This window comes from Engraulis encrasicolus, chromosome 7 (assembly GCF_034702125.1).
Source record: "Engraulis encrasicolus isolate BLACKSEA-1 chromosome 7, IST_EnEncr_1.0, whole genome shotgun sequence".
NCBI lineage: Eukaryota > Metazoa > Chordata > Actinopteri > Clupeiformes > Engraulidae > Engraulis > Engraulis encrasicolus.
In genome coordinates this window covers 39778882-39791381 of record NC_085863.1, presented here as the reverse complement: position 1 = coordinate 39791381, position 12500 = coordinate 39778882, and the positions used below count along the sequence as shown (strand labels likewise).

The following is a 12500-nucleotide window of genomic DNA, read 5'->3' as shown; positions in this document are numbered from 1 at the left end:
GTGCGGGCGTGCGTGTGCATGCGCACGTATGTATATGGGGACCAGCATGCACTCATGGCTGCGTCTCACACAGCATGTAGAAACAGACGCAAACATGGCGTCTGTGGGAGCACTCTACAGTACAAGAGCAATGGCGGATCTGTGGCACAGGGACTGCATCGGTATAGTAACATCGCCCTGCTTTGCTGCTACAAACCAGCAGACCTCTCCGCTCTGTCATTGGCTACAAGGTGGGCAGCGAGGGAGCCACTACCTCAGGACCTTCATCATTTCTGTCCCAGCCTGTAGCTTCTGAATACTGTATGGTGTAATTACAACTGGGCTGCATGCCTACCCTCTACACTTACGAGTGACGAATGGCTTTCCCATGTGAACCTGGCCACTATTTAACTCTTCTGACCCTATTCAATACGGGACAAAACTAAGACAAAACTAGTCACTATGGTAATACACAGTAGTAAAGAGTGACATCTATTATTTTGTTCCAAACCTATCAGTCATGACTGATGCAGGTGCTGACACATATACTAATGCTACCCAACAAACAAGTGACATGTTTGAGTGAGACGAGGTTTTGTTAAACTGAATTATTCTTTTTTAGTACTGCTTTTATGTCCACAACCAGATATGTTAAGGCAGTGAGTAAAGACATGATGCTTTGAGGCAAAAGACAGGTGAAGATTGCAAGGCAAGGTTTTTGAATGAAATTGTTCCCTTTTGAAATGATTGTTGCATCTTGTTTGAAGTTGTATCTATTCATGGAGATGCTAATGATATAAGGCAGTGAGTAGGAAAATCACGAGATTGGCAAATGGAATGATTTCCTTTTGACGCTTCATGTCGTTTTATACAGTAGTTTTGAGTTTTTGTAGTATATGCTAGAGTTTTCCAGTCAGGGATTCTGTACGCTAACAGGCATTGACTAAAAAACATGAGATTACAAGACAAGAGACGGCTGACATGTGAGACAAGGTATGTGTTGCTGGTTCAGAGAGGGGCTTTGTCTGGTCTTGTCTCCTGAACGTGAGGCACACAGAAGATGTCATAAATCAAGAGAGAGAGAAAAAGAGAAAGAGAGAGAGAGAGAGAGAGAGAGAGAGAGAGAGAGAGAGAGAGAGAGAGAGAGAGAGAGAGAGAGAGAGAGAGAGAGAGAAAGAGAAAGAGAAAGAGATACGAGATGAGACAGAGACACAGTGAAAGAGAGATAGGGGGAAGGACAGAACGAAAGAGAGAGAGAGAGAGAGGCAGGGAGAAAAGAAAGGAAATTACAAAGCCTGCAACAGACAGATGGATGGATGCCTCTGGAGGAACACAGCTGTAAATTTGACCACCAATGACCTCCAGGTGCTGCTGCAGGATCCAGCCACTGAGCACTTTAAAAGACAATGCAGAGAAGCCGCCCCACTCCCACTCCCCTTCAGGATATTGCTACTTTCATCTCTCGCTTTTCTGCTGTTTCCCCCTCTCCATAAATCTATTTCTCATTCTCCGTCTCTCTGCGCAATAGTATGCTCTCTTTCACTTTCTCTTCTGCTCTTCTTCTCACTTCGCTCTCTGTCGCGAGAACACCCTGTAAGAATCTCTCACTCTGTCTCGGACACATTCCCACACACACATCCTTGCTGGCCCATAGGCATACCCATAATCAATCAATCATATCATATCATTACATAACAGTGTCACTGTAAACATTTCACAGTCATCTTCTTATCTTAGTAATGTGTCTGTCTCTCTTCGAGTCTGCAAGTTAAGTCAGAAAAGTGTCTGAAATTGTTAGGGAATCAATCTTCAATGAATAAGTAATGGGGATGTCGCACACTCTGCTCGATGGTTTTGAGTGACATTTGTGCCATCTGACAAGCTGTCAAGCTGTCACATTCAGGAAAGGTTTGTTATGAATGTCGAGCCATGTTTCATGAAAAAGTCATGATGTATTATGATGCAATCCATATAAAGGTGTTACTGATAAAAGAATTAACTAAATGTAATGTAATGTAATGTAATGTAATGTAATGTAATGCACTCATCTCATGTCTCATCTATAGTCTGCAAGGATGTTCATTAGAATAGAATTTAACATTGGATGGGACCATATATTTTCCGAATAGTGCTGAATAAACATGGGCAGTCATGGGTGAGCGGTTAGGGCGTCAGACTTGCATCCCAGAGGTTGCCGGTTCGACTCCCGACCCGCCAGGTTGGTGGGGGGAGTAATCAACCAGTGCTCTACCCCATCCTCCTCCATGACTGAGGTACCCTGATCATGGTACCGTCCCACCGCACTGCTCCCCATGGGGCGCCACTGAGGGCTGCCCCCTTGCACGGGTGAGGCATAAATGCAATTTCGTTGTGCGCAGTGTGCAGTGTTCACTTGTGTGCTGTGGAGTGCTGTGTCACAATGGCAATGGGAGTTGGAGTTTCCCAAAGGACTTTCACTTTCACTTTCACTTTTTTTAAACACTGCCATTTTACTGTGTAAATGTCATGTGCTGTGACGTGTCTCACCTATAGCCTGCCAGGATGTTCATCAGGGTGGACTTGCCGGCCCCTGACGGGCCCATAATCCCAATGAGCTCTCGACTGCAGAACTTGCCCGACAGACACTTCAGCAGAGCCTTATATCCTGAGGAGAGAGAGGGGAAAAAACAGCAATAATGGCGGGTTATGTTTTATCCCCACAATGTTACTTACAGAAACCGGGCAATCGATATAATGTTTCACAGAGATAACGCAGATAAATCACCTTAGCTTCCTGAGCACAAGCCAGGATGTTTTTTTTTCCTTTTGTAAAAATGAAAGTGTGGTAGTGTATAGAGCACCAATGCACCAAGTGTAAAACAAATTTGTTCCGTGTCTGTAATGTGCCTTTGAGGACTACAATACGCGTGCGCACACAGTTTTTAAGACTAAAATATAGGCTAATGTTACATACTGTGTATAACAAAATGAATAACAAGACACAAAAAACTTGCAAAAAGGAAAACAATACACACATTATTATACTAGGTAGGCTATGATGAATAGTGTGTGCACTGTAATTTGTCTGAATACTCCTACTCATACATCTCCCGGAGTGTGTAATTTGTCTGAATGGTCATACATCTCCCATGTGCTACTACACGTATGTATAGCAGTGTGTTTCCTTTCCCTATATGTGGGTAGCACAATCATACAGATACCTTTCTGTATCGTGTGCAGAGACATGCCATGTCTGTACAGAACTCTACTACCGCATGCGCTGTCTCAGACAGAGTGCCCTACAGGGATCAAATTCCAACATCATGTCTTCAGAGTCAAGCGAGGGGGGAAACAAATAGGCCTACACATCCCATCGAAATACAAGATGCAATATTTAAAAAAAAAGAACTAGGGAAAGAAAGAGGTTGTAAGACAACCACTCCATGTTTGATATTCCTGACCTACCGCCACAGTGTATCATTAGCACAGTCTATGCCACTTGGAAACGGGGACACTGAGCTAAAGGGTATGCAATAAATATATGCCAGAATAAGACATCAAACAGAAATAGTAAATCCCAGACAGTGGCAGCCATTGCATTATATGCAGCGGCGCGGGCTGGCCGGTGAGTGGAGTGGAGGGGAGGATTAGGAGGTGGAGAGGTCCACAGGGGAAGAAGCTGAAAGGTAGGGAGAGAGACGAGAGGAAATGAGGCCCAGACAGCCAGCCAGCCAGAGCACTGGGTTTGAGGGATGAGATCGATACGGATGCTGGAATATAAAAATCTGCCCAGATCTGCCCGCCTGTGTTTTGGAGGTCTGGCAGATTTTGAGGACATTTAAACAACTCAGGCAGCAGGCTGCTGTCGTCCTCTGTCTGCCTCTGCTGTCGGAGAGAGAGGGGGGAAATAGTCCCGCACTTACAGTACTGTAGGGCAGGGCTTGAAAAAAAAACCTTCGAAACACAGACTGCGCCTAAAAATGACATCAATGTGACGTCTTGCTATCGCTATATCTGGAGGGGATGCACATTGCCATGCAGCTGCTGTTCCTTCAGACAGACTTTTTTTCAAAGAAATTTACAATTATAGGAATGCTTAAAAAGAAACAAAAATATCCCCCACACGCACACATTTGTACTGTGATAAATGGTGAGCTTGGGGCTGTACTATGAGAGAGAACTCCTCTACTTTCACGCTGGGCTATTGATTATCTATGGGGGTTTCTTCTTCCTGGAGCCCTCTGGAGCCGGAGAGAGAGAGAGAGAGAGAGAGAGAGAGAGAGAGAGAGAGAGAGAGAGAGAGAGAGAGAGAGAGAAATGCAAAGAGAGATGGCGATCTAGAGAAGGAGACAGATTGATGGAGAGAATCAGAGAACATGAAAGGGAAGGAGAGAAAGGTGGAGAGGACGTGAGTGTAGGCCTATGAGAGAGACAGAAAATGGGGCAGAGACAGTGAGAGTGAGTGGTGGCGAGTAGGTGAGAGACAGTAGAGAAAGACATGATGAGAGAGAGAGAGAGAGAGAGAGAGAGACAGAGAGAGACAGAGAAAGATGGGAGGTAGGAGTATGTCTTAGACACTCCTCTGTCTGTCTGCCAGCTAGAGCTCTCTCCACAGCAGACATCAGCTCTAGGGTTCTAGTAGCTCTCATCTTTCTCTCTTCTTTTCCTCTCTTCTATTTATTTACTCATCCACTCCTCTCCTCATCCTCCCATCCTTTGCTACTACTGCATATTCATCTTCTGCCCCCTCCACTCCTCTTTCTATTCTCATCCTCTCGTCTTCTCCTCTTCCGTTCCTCATCCTCTCACCCACTTCACTCCTCTTCTCGCATCCTCTTCCACTCTTCCTTCCGATTTTTCCAACACTCCTCTCCTCTCCTCCTCAATTGCTCCTCCTCTTCCCCTCCCCACTCCCCCTCTCCTCTCATCTTCCTCTTGTTCTCCCCTATCCACCCCTCTCCTCCTCTCCATCTCCATCTCCCCAATCCATTTTTACTCCACTTCCCTTCTCCTCATCTCTTCCTTCACTCATCCTCATCTCCCCCTTTCCACCTACACTCCTCCTCACTTCTTTTCACTCATCCTCCCACCTTTCTTTCTCCATCCCCCCCCCCTCCACTTTCTTTTGCCTCCTCTCTTCCCTCACTCATCTTCCTCTCCCCCTTTCTACCTACACTCCTCCTCTTCTCCTCCTCCTGTGTTCCTTCACTCATCCTCTGCTCCTCCTCTCCTCTCGTCTTCTCCCACATAGCGATGCCTCCTTCCGGCAGGATATAGACAGAGGGGCGTTGTCTCTCTCATAACAGCTTGATGTGTGGTGGGTTACATGCTGATGAATCACCCAGCCGGAGTAGTGCGGCGCATATTGATGATGTCGCCGCCGTGGACAGCTACGGCCCCATCACATCAGCGTATCACTCCATCAGGCCCGCTTAATGTGGTCTCACGTTGATGATGCAAGCCTTCACATAGTGGCCTTACATATACACACACATGTGACATGCACACAAATGTACAAGGACACACCCACACACACATACAGATATTAAGAATACATACGCATGCACACACAATGTATGTGCACACACATACACACACACACCTAAATGATCTTACCCTCACACACACACACACACACACACACACACACACACACACACACACACACACACACACACACACACACACACACACACACACACACACACACACACACACACACGCGCGCGCGCGCACGTCCCGAAAATCAGCAGTGTATACTTCGCTGTGGCTGAAGTCCATAGCTCCTGGAGATGCATGGGACTTAATGAGCATTGTCAGTAGATGACCTAACCTTATGGCAAGGACCCTGTCACCATGCCACATCCATCCATGCCTGTGGAGACACATCAGGGCGCTTGCCAAGGCTTACACGGCTCTAAGAAGACGAGAGGCATGCACAGTTACCGAATTGTAATGTCTTTACTCAACACTTAGGGAGTGGAATCAATTACAGCTTTAGAACAGTGTTAAATTTGAGTCTTTTTATACACAATCAATAATATTTTTGTTTATTATTATTAATTCCAATCATCTTTTTAACTCAACATAAATTCCTGTCCAGGGACTAAAAAGCCTTGTGGCTATAATCTATTATCTCACTCTTTTATCACTTGTTTATTTGTTCCTATTCTGTAAGAGTTGAATTAACACAGTAAGATGTACTCTACTGGGATGAAAGATGATCTCATATGCCTTTGGTCATTTCTGCCTCAGAGGTGGCCCAGTTTCCCATCAATAAGATGACACACATATCCTCAGTCTAGTCACATGCCATAATCGCTAATGTAGAACCCCCATCAATAAGGTAACAGTAACATTTTGAAGTGTTAATTCAACACTTAGAGAGTCAATTTAGAATTTCCTACAGTGTATTTGGTCCCAGAGCACTCTCTAAGAGTTTGAATTAACACTGCATTTTCTACTGTGTAGTCACATGTCATACTCGCTAATGTAGAAAATGGCGACAATGCAGCCTGGCTCGATTACTAATTTATCACTGTTAAACCCTGTCTGCGTTTCCCCATGTGAAATCTTGCTGTGATACCAATGTGCTAATTCCTGCTGAGAGGCCTGCAGTCAGCACAATGTTGCTGACGGTGTGTCGGGCTGGTCGGCCAGCCGACTCCATGTATTTGCAAGTGAAGCCCATTTTTATGTGATTATCGAAACCACAAAGAGAGAGCACAGACACTGGGACTGGCTGCATTTGAGACACATTAAGATTTGGTGTCTACAAGCGGAATCATATCAGCCAGTAGAATCAGAATCTGTTCAGTCACATAAAAAATCAAACAATATCTACAGTATATATTGTATGCATCAAGGTTTGGTCTCTCTATTAGCAGAATCATATCAACTGAACTGGGCTCTAGAATCAGAATCAATTCAGTTGGACAAAAAAAATGAAATCGCCTACAGCAGTGATTCCCAACAAGGGGTACATGTGCCACTAAAGGTATGTGAGCAGCACAGTGCAGCAGGGTGTAAAATTGGAAAAAAGCAAATGTATGGAGCATCAAATTTGGATAGAGGAAGATATATAGAGCATAAGTGAGGCTAATTATGGTACAGCTTAGGGGGTACAGAAGACAAAGAAAGCTAAGAAAACAGTGACGCACAGTATATTGGGCACTGCTGAACCAAAAAATTAATTTTGCAGATTTCTCCCGCTTCTGGACTCCATCTGTCAGAGGGAATTTAAATAATTATTAATACACCTCATTCAATTTAGGTAGAGGAGGTCAGTGGGCTGATTTGATTTGGCCTAATAAGAGATGGATTTATTTTACTATGTCATGGCAAGGTGACACAATGGAGGATGGTGAAGGAGAAACAGGAAATGCCCTGGAGAGGTATGTCCCTCTCTTCAGAGGGTCAAATATTTTTACGAAGCAGGTTACTAGTAATTTGCTTTCGCAAATTGCACACAGCCCCCCTCTGCTTTCTGCGGGGGCTTGAAGGAAACCTGGGAATTGCCTTGAGAAGCACTCCTGTGAGGCTCCTCAGATTTTTCTGTGACACAGTGCAGCTTTCTAGCAGCTATATTTTCACAGAGAACACACACACTATGTGTATGTATCATATATATAAATGCAGATCAACGTAGGTGGTAGCCCAGATGGAACGTCCTTCACATCAAAAGTAGGAAGTAGGTAGAGGGGAAGGGGCAATTTCATGGGGAGAGATCCCAGTTGCTCCAGTCCATCTCTCTCTGTCTCTGTCTCTCTCTCTCTCTGTGTCTCTCTCTCTCTCTGTCTCTCTCTCTCTCTCTCTCTCTCTCTCTCTTTGTGTCTCGCTCACTCTCTCTGTTTATCTCACTTGCTCTGTCTGCTACCTTTTTCTCTGTCTCTCTCTCCCCCCGCCCTGTCTCTATCTCTCTCTCTCTCTCTCTCTCTCTCTCTCTCTCTCTCTCTCTCTCTCTCTCTCTCTCTCTCTCTCTCTCTCACACACACACACACACACACACACACACACACACACACACACACACACACACACACACACACACACACACACACACACACACACACACATTATGGTTTCTTCCTGGCCCTAAGTAGGAGTTAGCGGAGGGGGGAGAAGGGGAAGCTAGCTATTAAAATCGCCATGGAGATTTATATTCCATCACGTGATGGTTGGCCACGGCATCCACCTCACTCTCGCTGACACCCTGCCCCTCATTCCAATTCCCATGACACAGGGTCAGGGAGATGGAGGAGAGAGAGAGATGGAGAGAGAGATATCACCCATGTGTCTAACATGCACAACTGGGGGAGATACATGGCTATAGGGTTGGGGGGGGCCTGAAGGGATGCTTCAGCTTGAAAGTGTGCCGGGGCTATCAGCCGCTATCAGCTCTCCATCTCTCATTCCACACACGCCACACCCTTGAGTCCACTGATCAGAATCAAACTCAATTTAGAACAGGACGTATGGACACTACTGATAGAAGGAGTGCAGCGTGCTGTGTGCTAGGTGTGTATTTAGTCAGAGTGTCGTCACAATGACATGTCTGCTATGTGAACCTGTGCTAGCTCACAGTTTTCCCCCCATGTTAAAATGGTGGTGCGCAGGGGCGTGTTTAGGCTATTTTTAGTAGGGCCACGACCCCACCGTGACTTGGCTCGGCCCCACTAGCTCAGGAGCCTTTTAAAATATTATGAAAATGAATGCAATTGCGCAGTCGCTTTGCCCTTGCGCAATATTCTGCTGCACCTGCCCCGTCTGGCAACCCTGTGTATGAGCTTCAAGAAAGGTCTTGTGACAAGTCTGCTACACCACTTCTGATTGGTTTGCATCTTCATGCAACTTCTTGCCACCAGAGTTGTGTTCAGTTATGATTTTTGGGAAAGTTTCTAGTAGTTTCTGGATTTTTCATGCAGCCTAGGCAGAACCCAAATCCGTGCATATTCTTGTGATGAGAAGGTATGGAGCACACTACACACAATAAAGTGGTGTAGGCTACTGTAGTGCTATGTGTGGACTTTGATAACATTGATTGTCATCATAACTGATATAGTTTTGTAAGCTGGTAAACGTTGGTTAAAAAAAAAAGTGTTGCAATTAGAGATGCACCGGATCCTTATTTTTAGGATCCTGCCGGATACCGGATCCACTGCTTAAGATCCTGCCGGATCCGGAACCGGATACCGGATCCTATGAAAGAGTTGAAACACATAGCCTACTCGCACATGTGGGCCCTTTTTATCACGTTGGCTCAAACTATTTTGACTGAAAAGCCTCGGCTACCGGATCCTGGATCCTGGAACCGGATCCGGATCCTGTGAAAAACCCTATTATCCTGCCGGATCCGGAACCGGATCTTGGATCCGGTGCATCTCTAGTTGCAATGAAAGACCACTAAAATCGTCCACTATCAGGTTGTGGATATCCGTGAAATATGCTTAACATAGGTAGCGGTGGCTAAGATTTTGTGAGGTGGTGCCTTGGGACACACAATACTTTCACTTTTGTCGCTGTTATAGGGCTCTCTGTTGACCACTTCATGCAAGGTGAGTCAGTCTGAATCACAAAAGCTTGAGGTAGCAAGATAACGGAAAGGGGAGTCAAAATACAGATGGAATACAATGCGTAATCAACCTACTGTGGAAACCATGCCATTTCTTTGCAAACGTAGCCTATCAGAAAAAAAATCTAACGAAAATGATGAGGACAGAGTGCTAAATAGGGGTTGTTACTACTAGCCTAATAGCCTACGCTACCATCAGGACAGTCAAAATTATATAGCCTATCTGCCTGGGAGCGTTTAGAAGTTGTGAGGGAATGAAACATGCTTCAGTCTTGCGTTGGAATAGTTCTAGCGAACAGTAGGCAATTCGGCTGAAATTTATACGGTGAGTCACATTAAATAGATGGTCGAGGTTCGCCCATATGCAGGGGAGGTTTATCCATATTTTGGTGATGATGTAGCCTAATTGTGATGTGAGAATGCGGGCTCTCCAACTTCTCACTTAGCCTACTGATTTTAATGATTGGGAACGGTTGGACGTTACTTTGCTATTGTTATTGGAACATACTGGCTCGGAATGAGCAGGAGTGACTTTGGTGCCTGCGCGGTCTCTAGGCCTACTGTCTATTTACATGTTTGACAGGGAGCGCGCACCTTGTTGCAAGATTCCCATCATCAGCATGACTTTGGGCAGGTAATGTTTTAATTGTTATTTTTATGTTTGCTTGAGAAGGAGATGTCAGATTTTAAAAACTCACGATGAATATTTATCTGTTGAGCTACCGATTGGAACTGTCATTTGCGGTGCAAGGAGCGCACATAAGAGGGAAAACCCTAAATATATTGCAGATATGCTACAATATACCATCCAATTAGGAGTCTTAGTTCTTCAGTGTCTTCTCTACTTGTTGTGCCAAGGGTAAAATCCAGACAAGGTGAAATGGCATTTAGCCATTATGCTGTGAAATGATGGAACAAGCTTCCTGTTCAAATTACTGTAGGTCTACCTGTAGAGCTTCCCTAACAGTTAGCTATCATGTTGTGACAAAAAAAGCTTAATTTTCATCTTGCTTTGTATGTACTCTGTATAATACTCCCTATAATTTATTATAATTTTTTCCTCTGTCTTTTTCTTTCCTCTCAATCACGTAAGAACTATGACAACCATTAGGGTGCATATCTCACACACAGTAGGCTCCCAATCACAAGGATACCGTATGTAGGTAATGTAAGTTAGATTTCATGGGAGAAAATGTAATGTCATGACTTGTGGGTAGTCCTTGGTTGAGTGAACTGTTATTTAAAATTGAAAGCCTTTTGAAAACAAAATCTCAAATCTGATATAGAAATGGAACACTTGCTCTGTCAGGTACCTCTGTCAGGTACCACTGTCAGCACCAGGGGCCAGGCCCCCCTAAAGATCAAAAGCTAAAATCGCCCCTGGTGGTGCGCGTGGCCACGCAATGTCACGTCAAAAGTGTAAATGAAGTAGGAATAATGCCAAAAAGAGTTGAAGAATGCTTCCCCTCACCAACTACGTTCTACAACAAGAGACAAATACAAATGTTAAAAGTATGTCTGCAATTTTTGTATCTTTCCCCCCACGTCAATATGTCAGAATGCTGACATTCACCTGAAAATTCCCAGATGTTCCAGATGAATTAGTGCATGTATAGGCAAGAGTTTTTAAGTATATTTTTGGTGTATTTGGTATTTTGGTTACTTCGTTAGGACAGTGAAGATGCTAATGGAGAGGAAGTGGACGAAAGAGATGGGGCAAGGTTGGGAATTAACCCAGGCCGCACTCAAACCTTGGTCCTAATGGGCGAGTTGCCTGTTCATGGTACAGTGTTTTTAAGTGCAGTGCACCACAACACCTCACAGGAATGAGGTTTTGGAGAGGAAATAGCAACATGTTAACGACAGAGCCTAGATTGGGCCACAGCCCTCCTGAGCTCAGCCTTCTGCCCCAACTCTGCAATATAGCCAGGCAGATCTGCAAACTACAGTACTGCGGAAAGAAAAGGACAAGTGTGAGTACAGGAGGGTGCGCCCTCCTTACAAAAGCCAACTCACAGTCCTTCTGAGACCTGCTTCCCCTACCTGATCTCAGCAACGATAAAGATTGAAATTGAGAAAGGGATACAAGTGAGTTATGAGGGGCTTGTCGTCCTTGCAAAAGCCATCTGAACCGCCATCCATACTTTTTCAGTCCATCTTTGACAAGATTCCCAGAAATCTCTGGAAGTCCAATGATTGATGCGCTACAGTGCAGGGCTCTTATCGGGGGCAGAAGCTGCTCACAGACACTTCTGAAAGACTTACGTACCAAACCATCATTTTTCAAAGGTGCCATAACGGTAGCCCTAGCACTTATCATTGTGTGTGCATGTGTGTGTGTGTGTGTGTGTGTGTGTGTGTGTGATCTGTCAGTCTGTCTGTCTGCGTGCATGCGTGCGTGCGTGCATACATGTGTGTCTGTGTGCGCGTGTGTGCACGCGAGTATGTCCATCACATCGTAGCCGGAAGGCAAAGCGAAACTGATGTAACACTACTTAGAGAGGACAGAGCACATATGCTCCTGACGATACACATCTGTTCACTAGAAACCACTCGTAGTCCGCTTACGCACCAGGGACAGCATGCTGCGGCGCATGTCAAGGAACTCCAAAAATGTCATGTCTCCCTGCGTCACCCCTGGCCCACCCCCATCCGGCCCATCCCACACCCATACCATCCTATCCCCACACCCAACTTCCCTGGAGTAAACGTAGCATTGATACAGTAATTCAAGACTTAAAAAAGCAATAAATACACTCTATGGAAATGAGTTAAATTTGAATGTGTTCCGATTCAATGCTTAGTAAAATTTCACACTATTCTGTAGAGTGTATTTGGTCTTCCTCTGTATTGTATTGAGTGTTGAATTACTATTGAATTATATTCATTCATTCATTCATTCATTCATTTGTTACACTGTCAAAATGTATCTCTCCACCAACCTCATCCATCCCTTCCCCCTGCCGTTCCC

General features: G+C 44.9%; 1 protein-coding gene across 1 annotated transcript in view; it reads right to left on the bottom strand.

The window, feature by feature from the left end:
* Positions 1 to 12500, bottom strand: part of abcg4a (ATP-binding cassette, sub-family G (WHITE), member 4a) — a 59061-nt gene that overhangs the window by 16033 nt on the left and 30528 nt on the right. The window contains exon 3 of the mRNA XM_063202538.1: positions 2506 to 2623. Within this exon, the coding sequence (XP_063058608.1) occupies positions 2506 to 2623 (118 nt within the window). The remainder of the gene's footprint in view (positions 1 to 2505; positions 2624 to 12500) is intronic.